Source organism: Sphaerodactylus townsendi, linkage group LG10 (genome assembly GCF_021028975.2).
Source record: "Sphaerodactylus townsendi isolate TG3544 linkage group LG10, MPM_Stown_v2.3, whole genome shotgun sequence".
Classification (NCBI taxonomy): Eukaryota; Metazoa; Chordata; class Lepidosauria; order Squamata; family Sphaerodactylidae; genus Sphaerodactylus; species Sphaerodactylus townsendi.
The window spans coordinates 239,157-261,000 of record NC_059434.1 but is presented as its reverse complement, the minus strand read 5'-3'; the positions used below and the strand labels follow the sequence as shown (position 1 = coordinate 261,000).

The window sequence follows — 21,844 nt, the reverse complement described above, 5'->3', positions numbered from 1 at the left end:
GGGGGGGGGGGGTGGGGGGGGGGGGGGGTGGGGGGGGGGGGGGGTGGGGGGGGGGGGGGGTGGGGGGGGGGGGGGGTGGGGGGGGGGGGGGGTGGGGGGGGGGGGGGGTGGGGGGGGGGGGGGGTGGGGGGGGGGGGGGGTGGGGGGGGGGGGGGGTGGGGGGGGGGGGGGGTGGGGGGGGGGGGGGGTGGGGGGGGGGGGGGGTGGGGGGGGGGGGGGGTGGGGGGGGGGGGGGGTGGGGGGGGGGGGGGGTGGGGGGGGGGGGGGGTGGGGGGGGGGGGGGGTGGGGGGGGGGGGGGGTGGGGGGGGGGGGGGGTGGGGGGGGGGGGGGGTGGGGGGGGGGGGGGGTGGGGGGGGGGGGGGGTGGGGGGGGGGGGGGGTGGGGGGGGGGGGGGGTGGGGGGGGGGGGGGGTGGGGGGGGGGGGGGGTGGGGGGGGGGGGGGGTGGGGGGGGGGGGGGGTGGGGGGGGGGGGGGGTGGGGGGGGGGGGGGGTGGGGGGGGGGGGGGGTGGGGGGGGGGGGGGGTGGGGGGGGGGGGGGGTGGGGGGGGGGGGGGGTGGGGGGGGGGGGGGGTGGGGGGGGGGGGGGGTGGGGGGGGGGGGGGGTGGGGGGGGGGGGGGGTGGGGGGGGGGGGGGGTGGGGGGGGGGGGGGGTGGGGGGGGGGGGGGGTGGGGGGGGGGGGGGGTGGGGGGGGGGGGGGGTGGGGGGGGGGGGGGGTGGGGGGGGGGGGGGGTGGGGGGGGGGGGGGGTGGGGGGGGGGGGGGGTGGGGGGGGGGGGGGGTGGGGGGGGGGGGGGGTGGGGGGGGGGGGGGGTGGGGGGGGGGGGGGGTGGGGGGGGGGGGGGGTGGGGGGGGGGGGGGGTGGGGGGGGGGGGGGGTGGGGGGGGGGGGGGGTGGGGGGGGGGGGGGGTGGGGGGGGGGGGGGGTGGGGGGGGGGGGGGGTGGGGGGGGGGGGGGGTGGGGGGGGGGGGGGGTGGGGGGGGGGGGGGGTGGGGGGGGGGGGGGGTGGGGGGGGGGGGGGGTGGGGGGGGGGGGGGGTGGGGGGGGGGGGGGGTGGGGGGGGGGGGGGGTGGGGGGGGGGGGGGGTGGGGGGGGGGGGGGGTGGGGGGGGGGGGGGGTGGGGGGGGGGGGGGGTGGGGGGGGGGGGGGGTGGGGGGGGGGGGGGGTGGGGGGGGGGGGGGGTGGGGGGGGGGGGGGGTGGGGGGGGGGGGGGGTGGGGGGGGGGGGGGGTGGGGGGGGGGGGGGGTGGGGGGGGGGGGGGGTGGGGGGGGGGGGGGGTGGGGGGGGGGGGGGGTGGGGGGGGGGGGGGGTGGGGGGGGGGGGGGGTGGGGGGGGGGGGGGGTGGGGGGGGGGGGGGGTGGGGGGGGGGGGGGGTGGGGGGGGGGGGGGGTGGGGGGGGGGGGGGGTGGGGGGGGGGGGGGGTGGGGGGGGGGGGGGGTGGGGGGGGGGGGGGGTGGGGGGGGGGGGGGGTGGGGGGGGGGGGGGGTGGGGGGGGGGGGGGGTGGGGGGGGGGGGGGGTGGGGGGGGGGGGGGGTGGGGGGGGGGGGGGGTGGGGGGGGGGGGGGGTGGGGGGGGGGGGGGGTGGGGGGGGGGGGGGGTGGGGGGGGGGGGGGGTGGGGGGGGGGGGGGGTGGGGGGGGGGGGGGGTGGGGGGGGGGGGGGGTGGGGGGGGGGGGGGGTGGGGGGGGGGGGGGGTGGGGGGGGGGGGGGGTGGGGGGGGGGGGGGGTGGGGGGGGGGGGGGGTGGGGGGGGGGGGGGGTGGGGGGGGGGGGGGGTGGGGGGGGGGGGGGGTGGGGGGGGGGGGGGGTGGGGGGGGGGGGGGGTGGGGGGGGGGGGGGGTGGGGGGGGGGGGGGGTGGGGGGGGGGGGGGGTGGGGGGGGGGGGGGGTGGGGGGGGGGGGGGGTGGGGGGGGGGGGGGGTGGGGGGGGGGGGGGGTGGGGGGGGGGGGGGGTGGGGGGGGGGGGGGGTGGGGGGGGGGGGGGGTGGGGGGGGGGGGGGGTGGGGGGGGGGGGGGGTGGGGGGGGGGGGGGGTGGGGGGGGGGGGGGGTGGGGGGGGGGGGGGGTGGGGGGGGGGGGGGGTGGGGGGGGGGGGGGGTGGGGGGGGGGGGGGGTGGGGGGGGGGGGGGGTGGGGGGGGGGGGGGGTGGGGGGGGGGGGGGGTGGGGGGGGGGGGGGGTGGGGGGGGGGGGGGGTGGGGGGGGGGGGGGGTGGGGGGGGGGGGGGGTGGGGGGGGGGGGGGGTGGGGGGGGGGGGGGGTGGGGGGGGGGGGGGGTGGGGGGGGGGGGGGGTGGGGGGGGGGGGGGGTGGGGGGGGGGGGGGGTGGGGGGGGGGGGGGGTGGGGGGGGGGGGGGGTGGGGGGGGGGGGGGGTGGGGGGGGGGGGGGGTGGGGGGGGGGGGGGGTGGGGGGGGGGGGGGGTGGGGGGGGGGGGGGGTGGGGGGGGGGGGGGGTGGGGGGGGGGGGGGGTGGGGGGGGGGGGGGGTGGGGGGGGGGGGGGGTGGGGGGGGGGGGGGGTGGGGGGGGGGGGGGGTGGGGGGGGGGGGGGGTGGGGGGGGGGGGGGGTGGGGGGGGGGGGGGGTGGGGGGGGGGGGGGGTGGGGGGGGGGGGGGGTGGGGGGGGGGGGGGGTGGGGGGGGGGGGGGGTGGGGGGGGGGGGGGGTGGGGGGGGGGGGGGGTGGGGGGGGGGGGGGGTGGGGGGGGGGGGGGGTGGGGGGGGGGGGGGGTGGGGGGGGGGGGGGGTGGGGGGGGGGGGGGGTGGGGGGGGGGGGGGGTGGGGGGGGGGGGGGGTGGGGGGGGGGGGGGGTGGGGGGGGGGGGGGGTGGGGGGGGGGGGGGGTGGGGGGGGGGGGGGGTGGGGGGGGGGGGGGGTGGGGGGGGGGGGGGGTGGGGGGGGGGGGGGGTGGGGGGGGGGGGGGGTGGGGGGGGGGGGGGGTGGGGGGGGGGGGGGGTGGGGGGGGGGGGGGGTGGGGGGGGGGGGGGGTGGGGGGGGGGGGGGGTGGGGGGGGGGGGGGGTGGGGGGGGGGGGGGGTGGGGGGGGGGGGGGGTGGGGGGGGGGGGGGGTGGGGGGGGGGGGGGGTGGGGGGGGGGGGGGGTGGGGGGGGGGGGGGGTGGGGGGGGGGGGGGGTGGGGGGGGGGGGGGGTGGGGGGGGGGGGGGGTGGGGGGGGGGGGGGGTGGGGGGGGGGGGGGGTGGGGGGGGGGGGGGGTGGGGGGGGGGGGGGGTGGGGGGGGGGGGGGGTGGGGGGGGGGGGGGGTGGGGGGGGGGGGGGGTGGGGGGGGGGGGGGGTGGGGGGGGGGGGGGGTGGGGGGGGGGGGGGGTGGGGGGGGGGGGGGGTGGGGGGGGGGGGGGGTGGGGGGGGGGGGGGGTGGGGGGGGGGGGGGGTGGGGGGGGGGGGGGGTGGGGGGGGGGGGGGGTGGGGGGGGGGGGGGGTGGGGGGGGGGGGGGGTGGGGGGGGGGGGGGGTGGGGGGGGGGGGGGGTGGGGGGGGGGGGGGGTGGGGGGGGGGGGGGGTGGGGGGGGGGGGGGGTGGGGGGGGGGGGGGGTGGGGGGGGGGGGGGGTGGGGGGGGGGGGGGGTGGGGGGGGGGGGGGGTGGGGGGGGGGGGGGGTGGGGGGGGGGGGGGGTGGGGGGGGGGGGGGGTGGGGGGGGGGGGGGGTGGGGGGGTTCAACCAACAAAGCCTTTTATTTCTGCTCTATGGAATTCCTTACATCTACCCTGAAACACCATCATTTTCAATGTTGTTTAAACTAGGGAGCCCAGATTCTCCCTTTAAGGTGGATTTAAAAGGAGAATCTGGGCTTCCTTGTCTAAACAATATTGAAAGTGATGCTGTTTGGGGGTGGGGGGAATCTCCCTGAAACAGCATCACTTTCAATGTTGTTTAAACTAGGGAGCCCAGATTCTCCCTTTAAGGTGGATTTAAAAGAAGAATCTGGGCTCTCTAGTCTAAACAACATTAAAAGTGATGCTGTTTCAGGGCGGATCCCCCCCAAAATGATTGTTTCAACTAGGGAGCTCCGATTTGTGAGTTGGGGCATGTTCTATAATGTGATTACTTTGAGATGACATGGTGCAAAAATTGTTCTTTGGTCGTAGTGGGGGAGGGTGGCCTTTGGTCATGGGGAGGCCATCCATACTGCCCCCCGCAAAACTCAGATTTTGCACTGGGCTCCATTTTCCTTAGCTATGCCTCTGTTTCTGAAAAAAACTGTGACTGGTCCAAGGTCATGTGTTAGAGTGTGAAAACACATCCAGTTCACCAGACAAGAGTCCACCACTCATATGGAGTGGGTAGTCAAACCCGGTTCTCAAAATTTAGAGTCCACCTCTCTTGACCACTATTCCAAATGCTGGTTCCATGTAGGACAACTGAGGGAAACACTGAGCTCCTTGGAGAAAGGGTAGAATAAAAATGTGATTGATAGACAGCAATTGCATTTCTTCATTGGTCTTAAATGAGATGGTCAGGCACAAAATTATGGTGCTGTGTCACCATCCACCTTATTACTTCGAATGAGAAAATAAATATTGCTGAATGTGTTTGAATTGCAGTAGTTCTAAGTGTCTTATGTGTGCATGAAGTGCCGTTATGTGTGCATGAAGTGCATGACTTCCAAGTCATGGCGACTCTGAATTAATTTTCTTCAGATTGTTCTATCAATAATAGCCTTACTCAGATCGAAGGTCATGGCTTCCTTGATACAGTCAATTCATCTCATGGTGAGTCTTCTTTTCCTGGCGCCCTCAACTTCTCCTAGCATTATTGCCTTCTCCAGTTACTCTGGTCTTCTCATTATGTGACAAAAGAATGATAGCCTCAGTTTAGCTGTTTTACCTTTTAGGGCTGGTTCAGGCTTGATTTGATCTAGAACCAACTTTTTTTTCTTTTTTGTGGTCCATGGTATTCGTAACACTCTTTTCCAAGACCACATTTCAAAGGAATCTACTTTCCTCCTGTCAGCTTTCTTCATTGTCCAACTTTCACACCCATAAACAGTAACCGGGAATAAATAGTAATAGGGAATACTATAAATAGTAACAGAGAATAGGCATGAATTAACTTTGGTTGCCAGTGACACAGCCTCACACTTAAGCATCTTTCCCAGCTCCCTCATGGCTGCCCTTTCCCAGTCTCCGTCTCCTTCTGGTTTCTTGGTTGCAGAGTCTGTCTTTTGGGTCCAAAGAATTCAAAGTCTTCAACAATGGTTAGCATAATAATTCTCTTTGTCTCCGCATGCGAATCACTGAAACATTGCATTTAGACTTTTAATTGACCTTTTACATTTGCATCTCATCTTCCTTTAGCAATTTAAAAAATTTCCTCAGTCATCCATTGAGGTGTTTCATTTCTTTTGATTAAAGGAATAGTCTTTGAACATTCTTCCTTGATGACATCTTCAGTTTCAACCCATAGTTCTTCTGGTTTACATTCACTTAAACTTAGTAATGGGAATCTTTTCTTTACATGGTCTTTAAATTCTTCAGGAATACTGCTTAAATTTTATTTTGACACTATGGATGTTCTGGTCTTTTTCTTCAGCTTTAGGCTAGTTTTCAATATTAACAATTCATGTTCTGCACCAAAGTCAGCTCCTGGTCTTGTTTTAGCACAGTGAACAGAGCTTCTTCTTCATCAGCTTCCAATTATGATTTCTATACTGGCCCTCTGATGTGGTCCATGTATACAATTGTCTTTTTGGTTGCATTAAATGTGTTTGCAATGAATTAATTATTGTCTTCACAAAATTCTACGAGTTGCTCTCCTTCTTCATTTTGTGCTCCTAGCCCAAATCTGCCAACAATATTTGATTCTGCTTTGTTTCCAACTTTTGTGTTCCAGTCACCTGTAGTAGTAGTAGTAGTAGTAGTAGTAGTAGTAGTAGTAGTAGTAGTAGTAGTAGTAGTAGTAGTAGTAGTAGTAGTACAGCAGGAGCATCACCATAGGGCAGTCAATCCGCAGCCAGCCTCTCCAAACGCCTGGTGGAACAGCTCAGTTTTACAGGCCCTGTGAAACTCACCAAGGTCCCACAGGGCCCGAACAGCTGGTGGAAGAGCATTCCACCAGGCAGGGGCCAGGGCTGTAAAGGCCCTGGCCCGGGTAGAGCCCAGCCACATCATTGAAGGACCAGGGACTTCTAGCAGCTTCGCCAACGCAGAGCGCAGTGGCCTATTCGGGACATATGGGGTAAGAGGGTCTCGCAAGTATGAGGGCCCCAACCTGCAAAGGGCCTTAAAGGTCAGTACCAACACCTTGAAGATGGTCCGGAATTCCACTGGAAGCCAATGCAGACGGCGCAATACGGGGGTAAAATGGTCTTGAAAAGAGACCCCCATAAGCAATCGAGCCACCGCATTCTGGACCGGTTTCAATCTCCAGGTCAATCTCAAGGGAAGGCCTGCGTAGAGTGAGTTACAGTAGTCCAATCTCGAGGTGACAGTCGCATGGATCACAGTGGCCAGGTCAGTCTGGGAGATGTAGGGGGCCAGCCACTGAGCCTGGCAAAGATGGAAAAAAGCTACCTGGGTAACATGGGCCACCTGGTCCTCCATAGAGACCAAGGAGTCCAGGCGGACCCCCAGGTTGTAAGCATGACATCTTCCAAAACCAGTGGCTTAAAATCCCTAGGCCTCTCACCACGACCCAGCCAAAGGACCTCCGTCTTCGATGGATTAAGTTTTAACCTGCTCTGCTTTAACCAACCAGCAACCAACTCCAGACAATGCTATAGAGCCACAGGGGCAGAGGCCACCCCCTTCCATCAACAGAATGACAACTCAGCCCAAAGCTCCGCACCAGCTGAGCAAGGGGTCACATGTAGATATTAAATAAGAGCGGGGATAACAAGGCCTCCTGGGGTACCCCGCAATGAAACAGGTACTTTTGGGAGGCCCAGTCCCCACACCACACCTGCTGACCCCTATCTTGGAGAAATGAGGCAATCCACTGAAGGACAGTGCCCTGCACCCCGGAAGCAGCCAGGCGGTGGGTCAAAAGGTCATGGTCGACCACATAAAACACTGCAGTAAGATTGAGCAATACTAACAGCGCCGATCCACCCTGGTCAAGCTGCATGTGGAGCATATCTGTGATAGCAACGAGGCCGGTCTCCGTCCCATGCCCAGAATGGAAGCTGGACTGGAAGGGAACAGGTAGTAGGTCTAACAGCAGCCAGGACTCTGTCAACATCGGACTCAGCGAGCAGGGAAAACCGGTCCATACAAGAACCTGAAGATGCAATGGAGCCTCGAGTTCACTAACTGTATCAAAAGTGGCCAGAAGGTTCTGGCAGAGCGATGCAACTTTATCTGCAAAAAAGCTCATAAATGCCTCACTGCCAATTGAGAATTTGTGGTCCCCTCAGTCAATGAGGTAAGTGACCGAATGTCCGAAATAATTGAGCCAGGCGAGAGCTAGCAGACGCAAGAGAGGACGAGAAATGCTCCCTCTTCGCCCTCTTCATCGCCATTCATAGGCCTTCATAAACATCCTATAAGTTGCTCACGCGGCCTCGCCACAAGACTTCCTCCAGACTCGCTCTAGATATCTGAGTTTCCGTTTCAGCATGCACAGCTCCTCAGTATACCAGGGAGCTCGCTGTACACGGGAGCGCAGAGGATGCCGGGGAGCAATCACCTCAATGGCATTGGAGACCCTGGAATTCCAGTCCCCCACCTGCTCATCCAGGGTGCCAGGGGGCTCAGGATCCCGCAGAGCATTCAGGAATCCAATCAGCTCCATAAGTCTCCATGGGCGGACATAAATCAGTCCATCGCCTAGACAGGGGAGGCACGGCACATCCACCCGGACCTCCAAGGCAAAATGGTCGGACCATGGCACTCTGTCAACAGAGGATACGACCATATCAACTCCCGACACAAAGACCAAATCCAAAGTGTAACCAGCCTCATGAGTGGCGCCAGAATTTAACAAGGAGAGGCCTAGCGTTGCCATGGATGACACTAGGTCCACAGGCACTGAACATGAGGCGGTATTGACATGGACATTGAAGTCATCTGGGACAATAAGTCTAGGGAACCGCAATGCCCAGTCAGCCACTGTCCCCAGCAACTGTGGCAGGCTGTCCCCTTGTGCGCTAGGTGACCAGTATACCAGGAAGATGGCTAACCTCTCCTGGGACAACCACTCAAGGCCAGCACACTCCATGCCAGTGATCCTTGGGACAGGGATAGCCCTGAAGGGGATCAAATCCCGGATGAACATTGCTACACCACTACCCCGGCCCTGAGTTCGAGATTGGTGGACACACGCAAAATCTGGAAGCAAGACTTTGCCAAAGGCAACCATCTCCCCATCACGCACACAGGTTTCGGTGATGTAGGCCTATGATTATTAGCACATATTGTTTAGGTGAGAATTTCTTCCTGGATACATTTAGGTTAGAATTTCTTCCTGGATAGGTGCATAAAAACTTTCAGTTTCTTCCTTAGCACCTGTAGTTGGAGAGTGAATGATGGTTACTTATGTTGATAGGCTTTCCCTCAAGTCTGATAGATATTATTCATACTTTGCATTATAGTTCCTGTCTGTCTGTGCTACATCTCTCCTCACGATTAAAGTAACTGTTTCTTCTGTTTTTGTCATTCCCAGAGTAAAACACTGTAATTTTCTGACTGAAAATGTCCTAATCCAGTCCACTTTAGTTTACTCACTCCCAGGATTGAAATGTGTAAACATTCAATTTCTTGTTTCACAATTTCAGATTTTCCTTGATTTATGCTTCTCACATTCCATGTTTCTATTATATGTGTTGAACAGCTTTGGACTGCTTTTTTGCGTCCATTCACGTCTACAGATGAATGTTCTTTTGGCTTTAGTCCAATCATGTCATTAGGAATAGCACAACTTGTACATGTCCTGCACTCTTCCCCAGTAGCTGACGGAGTGCCATCTGACCTGAGGGTACCATCTTCCAGCACTATATCTTTTTTCCTTGGATGTGAGGGAGATCTGACTGCGACATCTGTCACCCCATTGATTGCCAGGACTGATTCAGCTGATCTGGCTGGTTAGGCAAGTGTCCCCTACCTCCCTCACTGCCCCATGTGCGTCCCTCCTGAAGCTGCGCATGCGGTGGAAGAGGATAGCTATCCCAGATCAGGAGTACACTGTTCTTCAGCCAAAGTTATATCTTTTTGCTTTTTGGATTGTCTTATCATAGGGTTTTTGAGGTAAGAGTTGGCCAGAAGTGATTTTCCATTGCCTTCTTCTTTGCAGTATTAACCAGGATTAACTGTAATGGTCGTGCTGTTGTCCACAAAAGGTCCTCCAGCAGTGTCACCTTCTACTTCTGTTGCTGCCTTTCAAAGATTCCTCCGCCCCCATCATCACTGGAACAGTCTGTTCTCTTCTGCTGATGTGGCCACTGATCCCTGAAGGGGGTGGGTGCATCTTTGTCCGGAGGACACATCTTAGTCGTGACCATTCTGCCTCAAGTGACACTGCTAGAGTCACTTGATGACATCTTGATAGAGTCTAGACACCTTACGGTAGTTCTCTGAGACTCCTTCCATACAGGCTAATAAACACGGGTGTAGAATAGTTAAAAACATGTTTTGGGTGGAACTTTGTACAGATCCTGCTCCTAAAATGCAACTGCCCCGTGTTATTTCCCACAAACCGGTTTTTTTTTATTTATTTATTTATTTATTTATGCTTCAAATTTCTATCCCGCCCCGTCCCCGAAGGGCCCCAACACTATTAGCAAGTCTTTTCAAATATCATGGGGTGCAGCTGCCCACAAGCGAAAGCTGGGCAGGAAGTGCTTTATTCGGTTCCGTTTTCCTTTTTAAAGCAAATTCATGGCTTACATCTGTGCAGCTACGCAGGTGCAGATGGTTGTATCATGAGACATCAGCATGGCTGTGAAGGATCATTTGTGCATGCCTGCTTAGCCACTCATTGGTGGGAAGTAAATTTTTAAAAAATAGATGCGGCTCTGTGTGAAGGTGCCACAGCAACCCAGCTTGTTTCTGGGCTTCAATCACTGCGTGCATGGATGCATGTAAACACAAAAACATGGATGCATGTAAACACAAAAACAGGAAAACAGGTTACTTTACAGATATGGACCATCTTCGGGTCCATATCTGGCCCAGTTTTCCCTGCTCTCCGAAGCTGCTGTTGACAGGGCCTTGGCTGCTGTTGGACCTACTACTTGTCCTCTGGATCCGTGCCCCTCCTGGCTTATAAAAACTTGCCGGGCGGAGCTATGACCCCATCTGTTGAATATCATCAATGGCTCCCTTGAGCAAGGAGTCTTTCCGGGTGGGTTGAAGGAGGCAGTGGTCCGCCCACTCTTGAAAAGACCATCATTAGATCCAGGCGATCTGGCCAATTACTGCCCCATCTCGAATCTTTCGTTTCTGGGGAATGTAATTGAGAGAGTGGGGTTGGAGCAGCTTCAGGGTTTCCTGGATGACACATCAGCCTTCGATCCCTTCTAGTTCGGTTTCCGTGCTGGGCATGAGACGGAGACTGTTCTTGTCGCCGTCACAGATACGCTCCGTATGCAGCTTGACCGAGGCGGATCGGCGCTGCTGATTTTGTTAGATCTTACCGTAGTGTTTGACGTGGTTGACCATGACCTTTTGACCTACCACCTGGCCGCTTAAGAACATAAGAACATAAGAACAAGCCAGCTGGATCAGACCAAAGTCCATCTAGTCCAGCTCTCTGCTACTCACAGTGGCCCACCAGGTGCCTTTGGGAGCTCACATGTAGGATGTGAACGCAATGGCCTTCTGCGGCTGTTGCTCCCGATCACCTGGACTGCTAAGGCATTTGCAATCTCAGATCAAAGAGGATCAAGATTGGTAGCCATAAATCGACTTCTCCTCCATAAATCTGTCCAAGCCCCTTTTAAAGCTATCCAGGTTAGCAGCCATCACCACCTCCTGTGGCAGCATATTCCAAACACCAATAACACGTTGCGTGAAGAAGTGTTTCCTTTTATTAGTCCTAATTCTCCCCCCCAGCATTTTCAATGAATGCCCCCTGGTTCTAGTATTGTGAGAAAGAGAGAAAAATTTCTCTCTGTCAACATTTTCTACCCCATGCATAATTTTGTAGACTTCAATCATATCCCCCCTCAGCCACCTCCTCTCCAAACTAAAGAGTCCCAAACGCTGCAGCCTCTCCTCATAGGGAAGGTGCTCCAGTCCCTCAATCATCCTTGTTGCCCTTCTCTGCACTTTTTCTATCTCCTCAATATCCTTTTTGAGATGCGCATTTGACCAGAACTGGACACAGTACTTCCGAATGCGGTCAGCACCACTGCTTTATATAAGGGCATGACAATCTTTGCAGTTTTATTATCGTTCCTTTTCTAATGATCCCCAGCATAGAGTTTGCCTTTTTTCACAGCTGCCATGCATTGAGTTGACATTCCCATGGAACTATCAACTAAGACGCCTAAATCCCTTTCCTGGTCTGTGACCCATTAGCACTGACCCCTGTAGCACGATGTTAATGTGAAGTTTGGATTTTTTGCCCCTATGTGCATCGCACTTTACATTTTGCTGCATTAGACTGCATTTGCCGATTTCTGCGGCCACTCACCTAATTTATCAAGGATAGCTTGGAGCTCTTCGCAATCCTTTGTGGTTCTGCACCACCCTACATAATTTAATTTATCATCTGCAAACTTGGCAGCCCACCACGCTACCCACCCCTACTTCCAGTTCATTTTATGAATGGGTTAAAGAGCACTGGTCCCAAGGCGGATCGCTTAGGGGACACCACTCGAGCCATCTCGTTGTGAGAACTTCCAGATTTACACCGCTCTTTGTTTCCTGTTTCTCAACCAGTTTTTAATCCATAGGAGGCCTTCCCCTCTTATTTCTTCCTTGATGAGTTTTTCTAACAGTCTCTGGTGAGGAACTTTGTCAAAACGCCTTTTGGAAATCCAAATTAGACAATGTCCACCGGTTCACCCCTGTCCACATGCCTGTTTACACCCTCAAAGAACTCTAGTAAGTTTGTAAGACAGGATTTGCCTCTGCAAAAGCCATGCTGACTCTTTCTCAGCAGGTCTTGCTTTTCTACATGTTTTATACTTTTATCTTTAATGATAGATTCTCCTGATATGCCAGGAACAGATGTCAAACTGACTGGCCTGTAATTTCCCGGGTCCCCCCTAGATCCTTTCTTAAAGATTGGTGTGACATTGGCCCTCTTCCAGTCTTCAGGGATGGAGCCTGATTTCAGGGATAAGTTGCATATTAAAGTGAGAAGATCCAGCGAATTTCATGCTTGAGCTCTTTAAGAACTCTTGGGTGAATGCAATCTGGGCCAGGGGATTTGGTAACATTTAGTTTATCAATGTAACACAGAGACTTCAACATTGTCTACCACTATCTTCGCTAGTTCCTCGGATTCGCCTCCTAAGAAGCATGGCTCAGTGCAGGAATGTTCCTCACCTCCTCTTGGGTGAAGACAGATGCAAAGAATTCATTCAGCTTCTCTGCAATCTCCCTGCCATCTTTTAGCACACCCTTTGTTCCTTTGTCATCTAACGGGCCTACCGCTTCCCTTGCTGGCTTCCTGCTTTTGATGTACTTGAAGAACTGTTTGTTGCTGGTCTTGATGTTGTTACATGACCATGGGTCCCTCATAATCCTTTTTTGCCTCCCTTACAGCTAACTTGCTTCTCTTTTGCCACCATTTGTGTTTCCCTCTCATATTTCTTTATCAGCCAAACTGGACTTCCATTTTCTAAAAAAAGACATTTTCTTTTTTTTTGGATAATTTCCCCTCAACCTCTCTTGTTAACTTCATGGTGGCTTTCTTTTGGACTGGGTGCTGCCTTTTCTAACCTGTGGAACACATTCCAGCTGAGCTTTTATTACTGTGTTTTTAAATAACCTCCAAGCATCCTGGACAGTTTTGACTCTCTTGATTTTCCCTTTCAGCTTCCTGCGCACTATCCCCCTCATCTTTGAGAAATTTCCCTTTCTGAAGGCGAATGTAACTACACTAGTAGTTGCCACTTGTACACATGCTGAGATACTGAATCTGACAGCATTGTGGTCACTGTTCCCTATCGGCTCAACAACACTGACTTCCTGCACCAGGTCCTGGGTCCCACATAGAATTAGATCTAGGGTCGCCTCTCCCCTGGTTGGTTCCACAACCATCTGCTCTAAGCCACAGTCATTTAGCATATCCAGGAATGCTCTCTCCTTACTATGACCTGAACATGCATTTTTCCAGTTTATATGGGGATAGTTAAAATCACCCATTACCACTACATTTTTGTTTTTGTTGGCCTCTCTAATTTCTTTTTCCATCTCAAAATCCTCTTGTGCACTTTGGTCAGGGGGACGATAATATATTCCTAATATTAAACTGTCCTTCACACCTGGTATTGATATCCACACCTGGTATTGATACCCCGCTTCCGGGGTACAGGGCACTGTCCTTCAGTGGATTGCCTCGTTTCTCCGGAACCGGAGTCAGCAAGTGTGGTGCAGGGATCAAGCCTCCTGGAAGTGCCCGCTTTATTGCAGTGTACCCCAGGGGGCATTATTATCCCTGCTGTTATTTAACATCTATATGCGACCACTTGCTCAGCTGGTACGGAGTTGTGGGCTGATCTGTCATCAGTATGCCGATGACACTCAGCTCATTCTGTTGATGGAGGGGAGAGCAGTTGCCGCCCCTGCGGCTCTACAGCATTGTTTGGAGGCAGTTGCTGGTTGGTTACAGCAGAGCAGGTTGAAACTGAATCCATCGAAGACAGAGATCCTCTGGCTAGGTTGCGAGGGGGAGGTTGGGGATTTCCAGCCGCCGGTGTGGGAGGGGGTTTCATTGGCGCTGACCTCCTCCGTCCACAGCCTGGGGGTCCACCTAGATTCGTCTCTTTCAATGAAGACCCAGGTGGCCCTTACAACCCGGACTACGTTTTTCCATCTTCGTCAGGCCCGGCGGCTGGCCCCCTTCCTCTCCCAAACAGACCTGGCCACTGTGATTCATGCAACGGTCACCTCCAGACTAGACTATTGTAACTCGCTCTATGCGGGCCTTCCCTTGCATTTGATCTGGAAATTAAAACTGGTCCAACATGCAGCGGCACGCTTGCTCACAGGGGGCGCCTTCCGAGAGCATATCCAGCCTGTGTTGCGCCAGCTGCATTGGCTCCCAGTTGAATTCTGAATCATTTTCAAGGTGTGGGTTTTGACCTTTAAGGCGTTACACGGCCTGGGACCCTCGTACCTTCGGGACCGTATTACCCCATATGTCCCTTGCTGCTGGTTCCCGGCCCCTCAATGATGCGGCTGGCCTCCACGCGGGCCAGGACCTTTACACCTCTGGCCCCGGCCTGGTGGAACACCCTTCCTCCAGCTGTCCGGGCCCTGCGGGATCTTGGTGAATTCCGCAGGGCCTGTAAGACTGTGTTGTTCCACCGGGCCTGTGGAGCGCCCAGCCACTGATGGTGTGGTGCCCCCTCTCTGCTCTCTGCTCTTGCGCTGTTTACATCAGGGTAACCCTCATATTGAGGGGCCCGCCGTTCCTCCTTTTTGGGGACGGTTTTAAATGTGGGTTTTTTGGATGCCTCTTATTTATTTAATTATTACCGCTGTTTATATGAAGTTTTTAGAAAGTTTTATTGATTCTTAATTGGATGGAGCTTATGTTATTTGTTTACTGTGTTGTATGATTTGCTCCTTTATTCAATATTGTATGATTTTATGTTGTACATCGCCCGGAGCCCTTTGGGGGCGGTATAGAAATCCAATGAATGAATGAATGAATGAATGAATGAATGAATGAATGAATGAATGAATGAATGAATACATACATACATACATACATACATACATACATACATACATACATACATACATACATACATACATACATACATACTTAATCCTGACTGCAACTCACTATACATTTGCTTTGCGGAAGGGGCCAGACCTTTACTGTCCCACCCAAACCCCCTTACCATATAACGTAATGCATCCAAAAGGGGGAGTACTGGCCTAGGGACATGGGGATACCCATGGGGATCCATGAGAAACTCTGAAGAGCATGGTGTTACTGTGCCTATTGTCACCATTGAATACAATGGAAAAATATTTTTTCTTTTTCTGCATTAAAGAAATAGTTGCTGTACCTTGCTTATTGTGGGCATTATTAATTTATAGCATCTGTTATGTCATGGATGAGAAGTTCTTTGCTTTAAAAAAATGTACACATCTATGCAAACCCTGCCATAAAGAACCTTAAGAAAATTAGGTATTGAAATGAGAACGAGAAGAAGATGAGGGGAGAACCAGACAGGGGTGTCTGTAGAAAATGGTGTCCACTACAGCTCACCCCACCCCCAAACTCCATAAGGAGTTCCAGAACAGGCTTCTCCCCTAAGCTGGTCAGACTGATTACTCAGTTCAGTGCTAGGCTCAGCTTGGCTCAGTCCAGCCTTAAACAGCAGGTTCAAAGCCTGCACTTAAAAGCTCATTCCAGCCACGAAGCAAAGAGTCAAAACATTATGTCTGGATAAACCATGCTGAAGTATGGGGGAACAGGAGAGAGCAAAGGCTAAACAGCAGCCTTTGTTTAGTTTCTGCCACTTTATGCCTGATCTTCAGAGGAAGAATGTCTCAGTGTAGAAATGGTGTTTTGATGCTGAATGTTGCAGGCTGAAGAACACAGTCCCCAACTGTTATTTCCTACCCCATCCTGCATAGTACAGTTCAGGAAGGTCAAACATTAGATAAATAAATCAGCCACCCCAAAGTTGTCTGCTTTCTTAAATGATTCACAGACCCAGAACTCACTCCCAGGTATCATTTATCTCTCCTTTCCTCCAAAATCTTCCACACTCCCTTACCTTAAGAAATCAAGCTGCTTCAGAAGACCCGATTTCTCCCTCTGCAAAGCTTCTGTCACTCTGTAAACCTCTCTAGGGGGAGAAACATCATATGCACTATTAATCTCTATATTATTGTTTAGAGATAATTATTATATATTATTGTTTAGAGATAATGCTACTGAGATCTGAGCTCTGCGCTCACACTTCCTAGTGTGTTTCCAGCAGTAATACAATTTAGCATTTTCTGGATGTATAAATTGCTTCACAAAAATTACTCTAATAGCTTAACAGTGGTGATTTCCACACAGCAGAAACAAAACATCTTAGGGATGTTTTAAAAACCATTTGGGGGGAGAAATTCACACAACTCTCCCCACCAAAACATATTCAAAACATTTTATTTCTCTCAACCCAGGTTTTTCAAAAATTGCTAAACGAGTGATCTCCAACACCCCGAGTTGAGGATATTTCCTGCCTGCTGAGCAAAGAAAAACAGCCAGGAAACATTTTATTTCTCCCAGCCAAAGCTCTGACTTTCCCTTTCACAATTTGCACCAGCCATTTTGTGTGCTGCAGCAGAGATTCTCTATGAAGATTCTCAGAGCCCTTCGGGGGTAGAGCGGTGTAAAAACCCCATAAATAAATAAATAAATAAATAAATAAATAAATAAATAAATAAATAAATAAATAAATAAATAAATAAATAAATAAATAAATAAATAAATAAATGTTTCCCACAGAGGTTTCCTCTGCTTGCAGCTCATCTGCATGCGATTTCCATGTAAAAAGGAGATAAATAAAGTTTGTTTTGCCTAGTGATCCTGTGCACGGGTCATGTTTCTTTCTTTTTTTTGAGGGAAATGTCTGCGAAGCTACGACATCACGATTAAAGAAACTGCAATATATGTGTCATTGTAGATTCACAGACATTCCCCTCGAAACAAAAAAAAGGAGAAATTGCACATGTATGAGATTGCTAGTCAAAACATACTTTATCTACTTTTTACACAGAAACTGCCCACAGATGAGTTGCAAGCAGAGGAAACCTCTGTGGAAAACCTCAATGCGGGTAAATTTAAGGTGAGGCCTAGTGGAACAAAAAATCCCAACTATATGCTGATTAGGTCTGAACTGGCTGAGGCTGAGAGTCAAAAAGATCTTGGGGTTGTAGTGGATAGTTTGATAAAACTGCTGACAGTGTGTGGCAGCAATGAAAAGGGCAAACATGCTGGAATTAACAAGAAAGGAACTGTAAAAACATGGACATATTTGTTACACCATATTATAGAGCTATGGTGTTGCCTTATTTGGAATACTGTGAACAGTTCTTGTTGCTATGTCTCAGGATATTGCAGCGCTGGAAAAGCACAGAAGAAAATAACCAAGAAAACTGAGGGAGTGGAAGAACCTTTCATGTGCAGCAAGGTTAAACATTCTGGAAACTTCTCAGCTTACGAGAAAGATGACTTGGGGGCAATATGGCAGAAATTTGTAAAATTATCTGTAATTATGAGTACTGATGACTTTATTTGCCTTGTAAAATACTAAGAACACTGATGATGGCTATTGAAACAGGATAGAACCAGCAGCCTGTCTGTGAATTCTTTAGAAGTATTCTGGATAAAACTGCTGAACAGCTTGAACAAAATAAAGAACTATGACTGCACTATAAGTGTTCCTTAAGAATCTTAATGACAAAAACTCAGCAAAGAAAGTGACACAGGGCTCCTTGTTTCTTGTTTTGTTCACATTATACCGTGTTTTTTCATCATTTGTGTATCAATGTGATTCTGTGAACTTAGACCGATCATGAGAGGGAGGGCAAAAGAGCTGAGTCAGTGCTAGGCTTTGTGGCTCTTTTGTGCAAGCTCAGGATAATGCCATTCAAGATTCTGGGGTCAGGAAGGGATTTTCTTCCAGACCAGACTGGTCAGGTTTTCTGCTTTCCTCTGGGCATGGAGGTTTTTTGCCTTCCTCTGGATATGGAGCAAGGGAGTCCCTTTCAGCTCTCTGCTTATGCTGATGGGCAAGATTCTATTCTGATGGGCAAGATTCAGGACATGAGATTCAGGACAGACAAACGTTTCTTTTTCAAAGAGTTATTAAACTGTGAAATTCAGTGCCACTGGATTCAGTGATGGCCACAGGCACTGATGGTTTTAAAACAGGGTTAAATAGATTCATGGACACTAGTCAAGTTGACTAAAGGGAATCTCCATCATGAGAAAGCCTGTGGAGACCAGTGCCAGGAGAGAACAACAGGAGAAGGTCTTGGCCTCTGGGCCTTGTTTGTTGGCCCTCCAGGGTAACTGGTTGGGTCACTAGTCTGTTTCAGCAGGGCTCACACATTCTTAGGAAAGCATCCTACTATATGGAATACCCCAAAGATGTTTTTTTCCATCTCAGGTAGGATCAGCTATCAGAATTTTGGTCCAAAAAACCCAACTTGCAGTTGGGCCTTCTGACAAAAGGGTACATCAGCTGAAGCAACATTACCTATACTCAGAGGTGGGATGCAGCCTATTCGCACCTATTCGGTAGAACCGGTTACTAAATTTTTCTCAGTTTGGAGAACCGGTTATTAATGATTAACTCCACTAGGGACAAGGGGGTAATCTCTGTCCCTGGGTACAACAAATCTCATCAAGTGGGGGATGCAAAATCACCCCCAGGGCCCCCTGCGGCCCTCCTGCCCCCCATGGCACCCCCCATGTGTGTATGAACTGTATGAAATAATACAATATATAGTAATTCTTTTTTTTTTGTTCATTGGTATAAAGGTTGGGAAAGTATTATAGGTAAAGATTTTTCATTTTCTTTTTTCCCCTTGAAATTTATATTGGAAAGAGAGGCGTTTAAACTACTCTTTTAGATTAAGGATTTTGGATCTCTCCCTCTGTTAGTTTTCTTTCAAGTGGAATAGATAAAGTAGTTATAGGAATCTGAAGTAGAAAGCAGGGAGGGAGGGAAATATGGGAAGAAGGGAGGCCATATAGGATGTTTTAGTTGGGGGGGTTGAGAGAGATAGACAATTAGATATGTTTGTAATATGTTAACAATTGTAAACAGTTTTTGGTTTCTCTCCTTACTTATGTTATTATTTAAAGTCAATCAATATAATTATATAAAAAAGAAATAATACACTACCATATGGTATATTGCTTTTTTAATACTTTAAACAGTCATTTGAATCTAGAGGTGGAACGAAGGGGAACTGCACCTGGGACGCGCATGCCCTGCGTCCTTGCCACAGCCCTGCCCAGAAATGCCCCACCCCCGGAATGCCCGGCCACGCCCACGGCATGCCCCGCCCAGCCCCATTGGCGCTACACCACTGTTTGAATCCCACCACCATCGGAACCTGTTACTAAAATTTTTGAATTCTACCACTGCCTATACTGCGAGGCATAATAAACAGAAGAAAAAGCATAAGTAGCTGCCTTGCGGATGTCTTTCACTAAGACTCTGATACCATGTGATGTTGACAGTGCAAAGGATACTTCTGAGCATTATATAACTAGCAGATGTACCCCCTGGACCATACACTTCAGGCAAAATTAGAGATATGTCCTCTGATGGATGAATGCTTAGACACAAATAGATAATATGATTCTCCAGAAATAATTCTTCTATACAGATAAAAAATTTCAGTGCTCTGAACTAGAATGGGATGTTCTGGTTTCAGAGAAACGATCTATCTTTCAGGATAGACCAAACAAAATGCTAAAAGATGGGATCCATTCACAAAAAGCCTTTGTATTGGTCCAGAAAGAGCTCTTTGGTCAGATACTATACAATGAATTTGCTGTAAGAAAAAAAGCAGCCCCTCAGTCATCATTCTTGGTGAAACCTGCCCGATGAGTTGAAAGAGATGGTAATCTGTGTAGAACTGGCACATGGATAAGAGATGTTCTCCACAAGAAAAGCTTGAGAGTCAGGTTACTTGACAAGGGTGTCCCATTATTAATCTTGCTTTAAGACAGCAGCCGTCACCTCACTTCTTAGAATGCCAGTTCTCAAACACTGGGCCACTCCAGCTTGTAAGAAGTGTGACAGCTGTTGGACTGTTTCTTTCTTCCTCTACACCAGTGTATGAATGCTTATCATATGGTGTCATAACTCACAGATGCTTTACCCCATGATTGCATTTACAGCCTCTTCTGAGTACTCCATCTTTATAAGTTATTGTTGTTGACCTTCCCTATGATTATCCGGTGCTATAAGGGCAAAGGGCTGCAGTTTGTGTGAGGATTTCACAAGGTGCCATCATGGCCATTTACACTAGACCAGAAAATCAGGGCCTCCAAAGCCCACGTTCAGCATCACGCAACACTATTGCTCTCTCCTCACGTTTTCTCAAGAGCCTAAGAGAAGAGGAACAGGATAGAAAGCAGACGTGAGGTTCTGAGGACAAGGGGAGGTCAGAATGTTGTATGTGGGAAAGAACTCTGGATCGGATGACTGAATGATAAGGCAGAGAGAGAAGAAAAATAAGGGAGACCTCATGGAAATAACGCTCCCTGGGCTGAATTAGCCATCACACCAAGGAGTAAAAGTGCACTCTGTTGGTATCCCCAAGTTCGTTCTGTTAAGTGATTTTGCAGCACTCCTTCAGCCACTGAGGGGTCTTTTCTACTGTCAGAGCTCATTCCCCGGACAATGAATGTAGCAAGGGATTAACCAGCTAAGGATGAATGCACACATGCATGTCATGATTGTGGAGATTTGCACAATCACCACTGTTTTCTGTAAAGACTCAAAATGCTATGAAGAAACTGAAGAGGAGGGCGTTGAACTGTTACCTTCACAAGCAAGCCTGAGAAATTTCTTCCACAGCAGGGATATTTTGATGAGCTAAGTCACAAATTATCCCTCCTTAACGTTTCTACAGAGGACATGCATCATCTTAATATGTTGTATCCCAATATAACCCTTTTCTGAACCCTGCACCTATCCCCAAGAGGCTGGAATGGCTGACCTCTCTCATCATCCATTCTGTGTAACAACCAAATCCATCCCAATCCATTAGATAGAGAATCATACTTGAAAAATTTAAGCAGGATTTCCCACGAAGCCTTTCTCTGCCCCAACTCCTTGCTTCTCCCCTCCCTTTCGGTATTTTTCCTTTTGTAAAGGCAGGACATGATTTTTCCTTCATTGCATGTGAAGAGGCGAGCTCTCTGGCCTCATGACAGCTCATGTGGAAATGAATGTTGCCAGTGCTCAGGGTGTCAGTGGGCTTCTGTCCCATCTAGACACAACAGCTACTCACATTTCCTTTTCCTCCTGGAGTTTTTTTGCCTCGTCCTGCAGCATCTGCAGCTGTTGCTGGGCAATTAGCAGCTCCTGGGATGTGCTCTCCGCATCTCTGTGAAGTTCTTGGTTTGTGAGCTTCAGCCTGGTGTTCTCCATTTTGGTCACATGCTTGTCATTGTGCAGATCTTGACACTGGCTCTCCAACTGGGAGGAAGAAGAAACACAGGTTATAAAAGTCAACTGCATTGCCTTGTTGGACATAAACACAAGCATTTAAAGTGCCCCAGCAGTAGCTCGGGAGACGCTTCCAGGGGTGAGGACTTTTTAGTATCTCTTTCAGAACAAAGGGGCAGAGAGGTGCAGGGGCTGTAATGCTTTGCATATCACAGGCAGCAGGTTTGAAAACTGGGCACAGTGAGCAGGGTAATCTCATCATCATTCAAGTCCAGCACCACCCTCATATTGATCCTGAGGTTTCTTTGCAATTTAAAATGAGCAACAGGGCTGAGAAATTTTGTATTTGTCATCACGTCATCATACAGGTGTTCTTTTCCCCCTAGAGATTGGAATGTGGCAGGAGGCTGCCTCTGTGGCTGTCCGGTAAGATGATACTCTTTTCACTCCTATTTTCTGCATTAAGAGAGTGACACCCAGTTATAAGAGCCCTGAAGCTTCTTGAAGGAGAGACAGCCTTGAATGTTGTGTATGCTCTCTTATCTCAGCTTATTTCTTTTTGGAAAGAAAGTGATACCCACTTATTCT

General features: G+C 52.9%; 1 protein-coding gene across 1 annotated transcript in view; it reads right to left on the bottom strand.

The window, feature by feature from the left end:
• The window catches only part of CRACR2A (calcium release activated channel regulator 2A), a 101,866-nt gene that overhangs the window by 46,510 nt on the left and 33,512 nt on the right, over positions 1 to 21,844 (bottom strand). Inside the window, exons 8-11 of the mRNA XM_048509527.1 lie at positions 21,099 to 21,286; positions 15,845 to 15,916; positions 14,957 to 14,993; positions 6,291 to 6,485 (exon numbers count right to left, since the gene is read on the bottom strand). Coding sequence (XP_048365484.1) covers positions 6,291 to 6,485; positions 14,957 to 14,993; positions 15,845 to 15,916; positions 21,099 to 21,286 — 492 coding nt within the window. The remainder of the gene's footprint in view (positions 1 to 6,290; positions 6,486 to 14,956; positions 14,994 to 15,844; positions 15,917 to 21,098; positions 21,287 to 21,844) is intronic.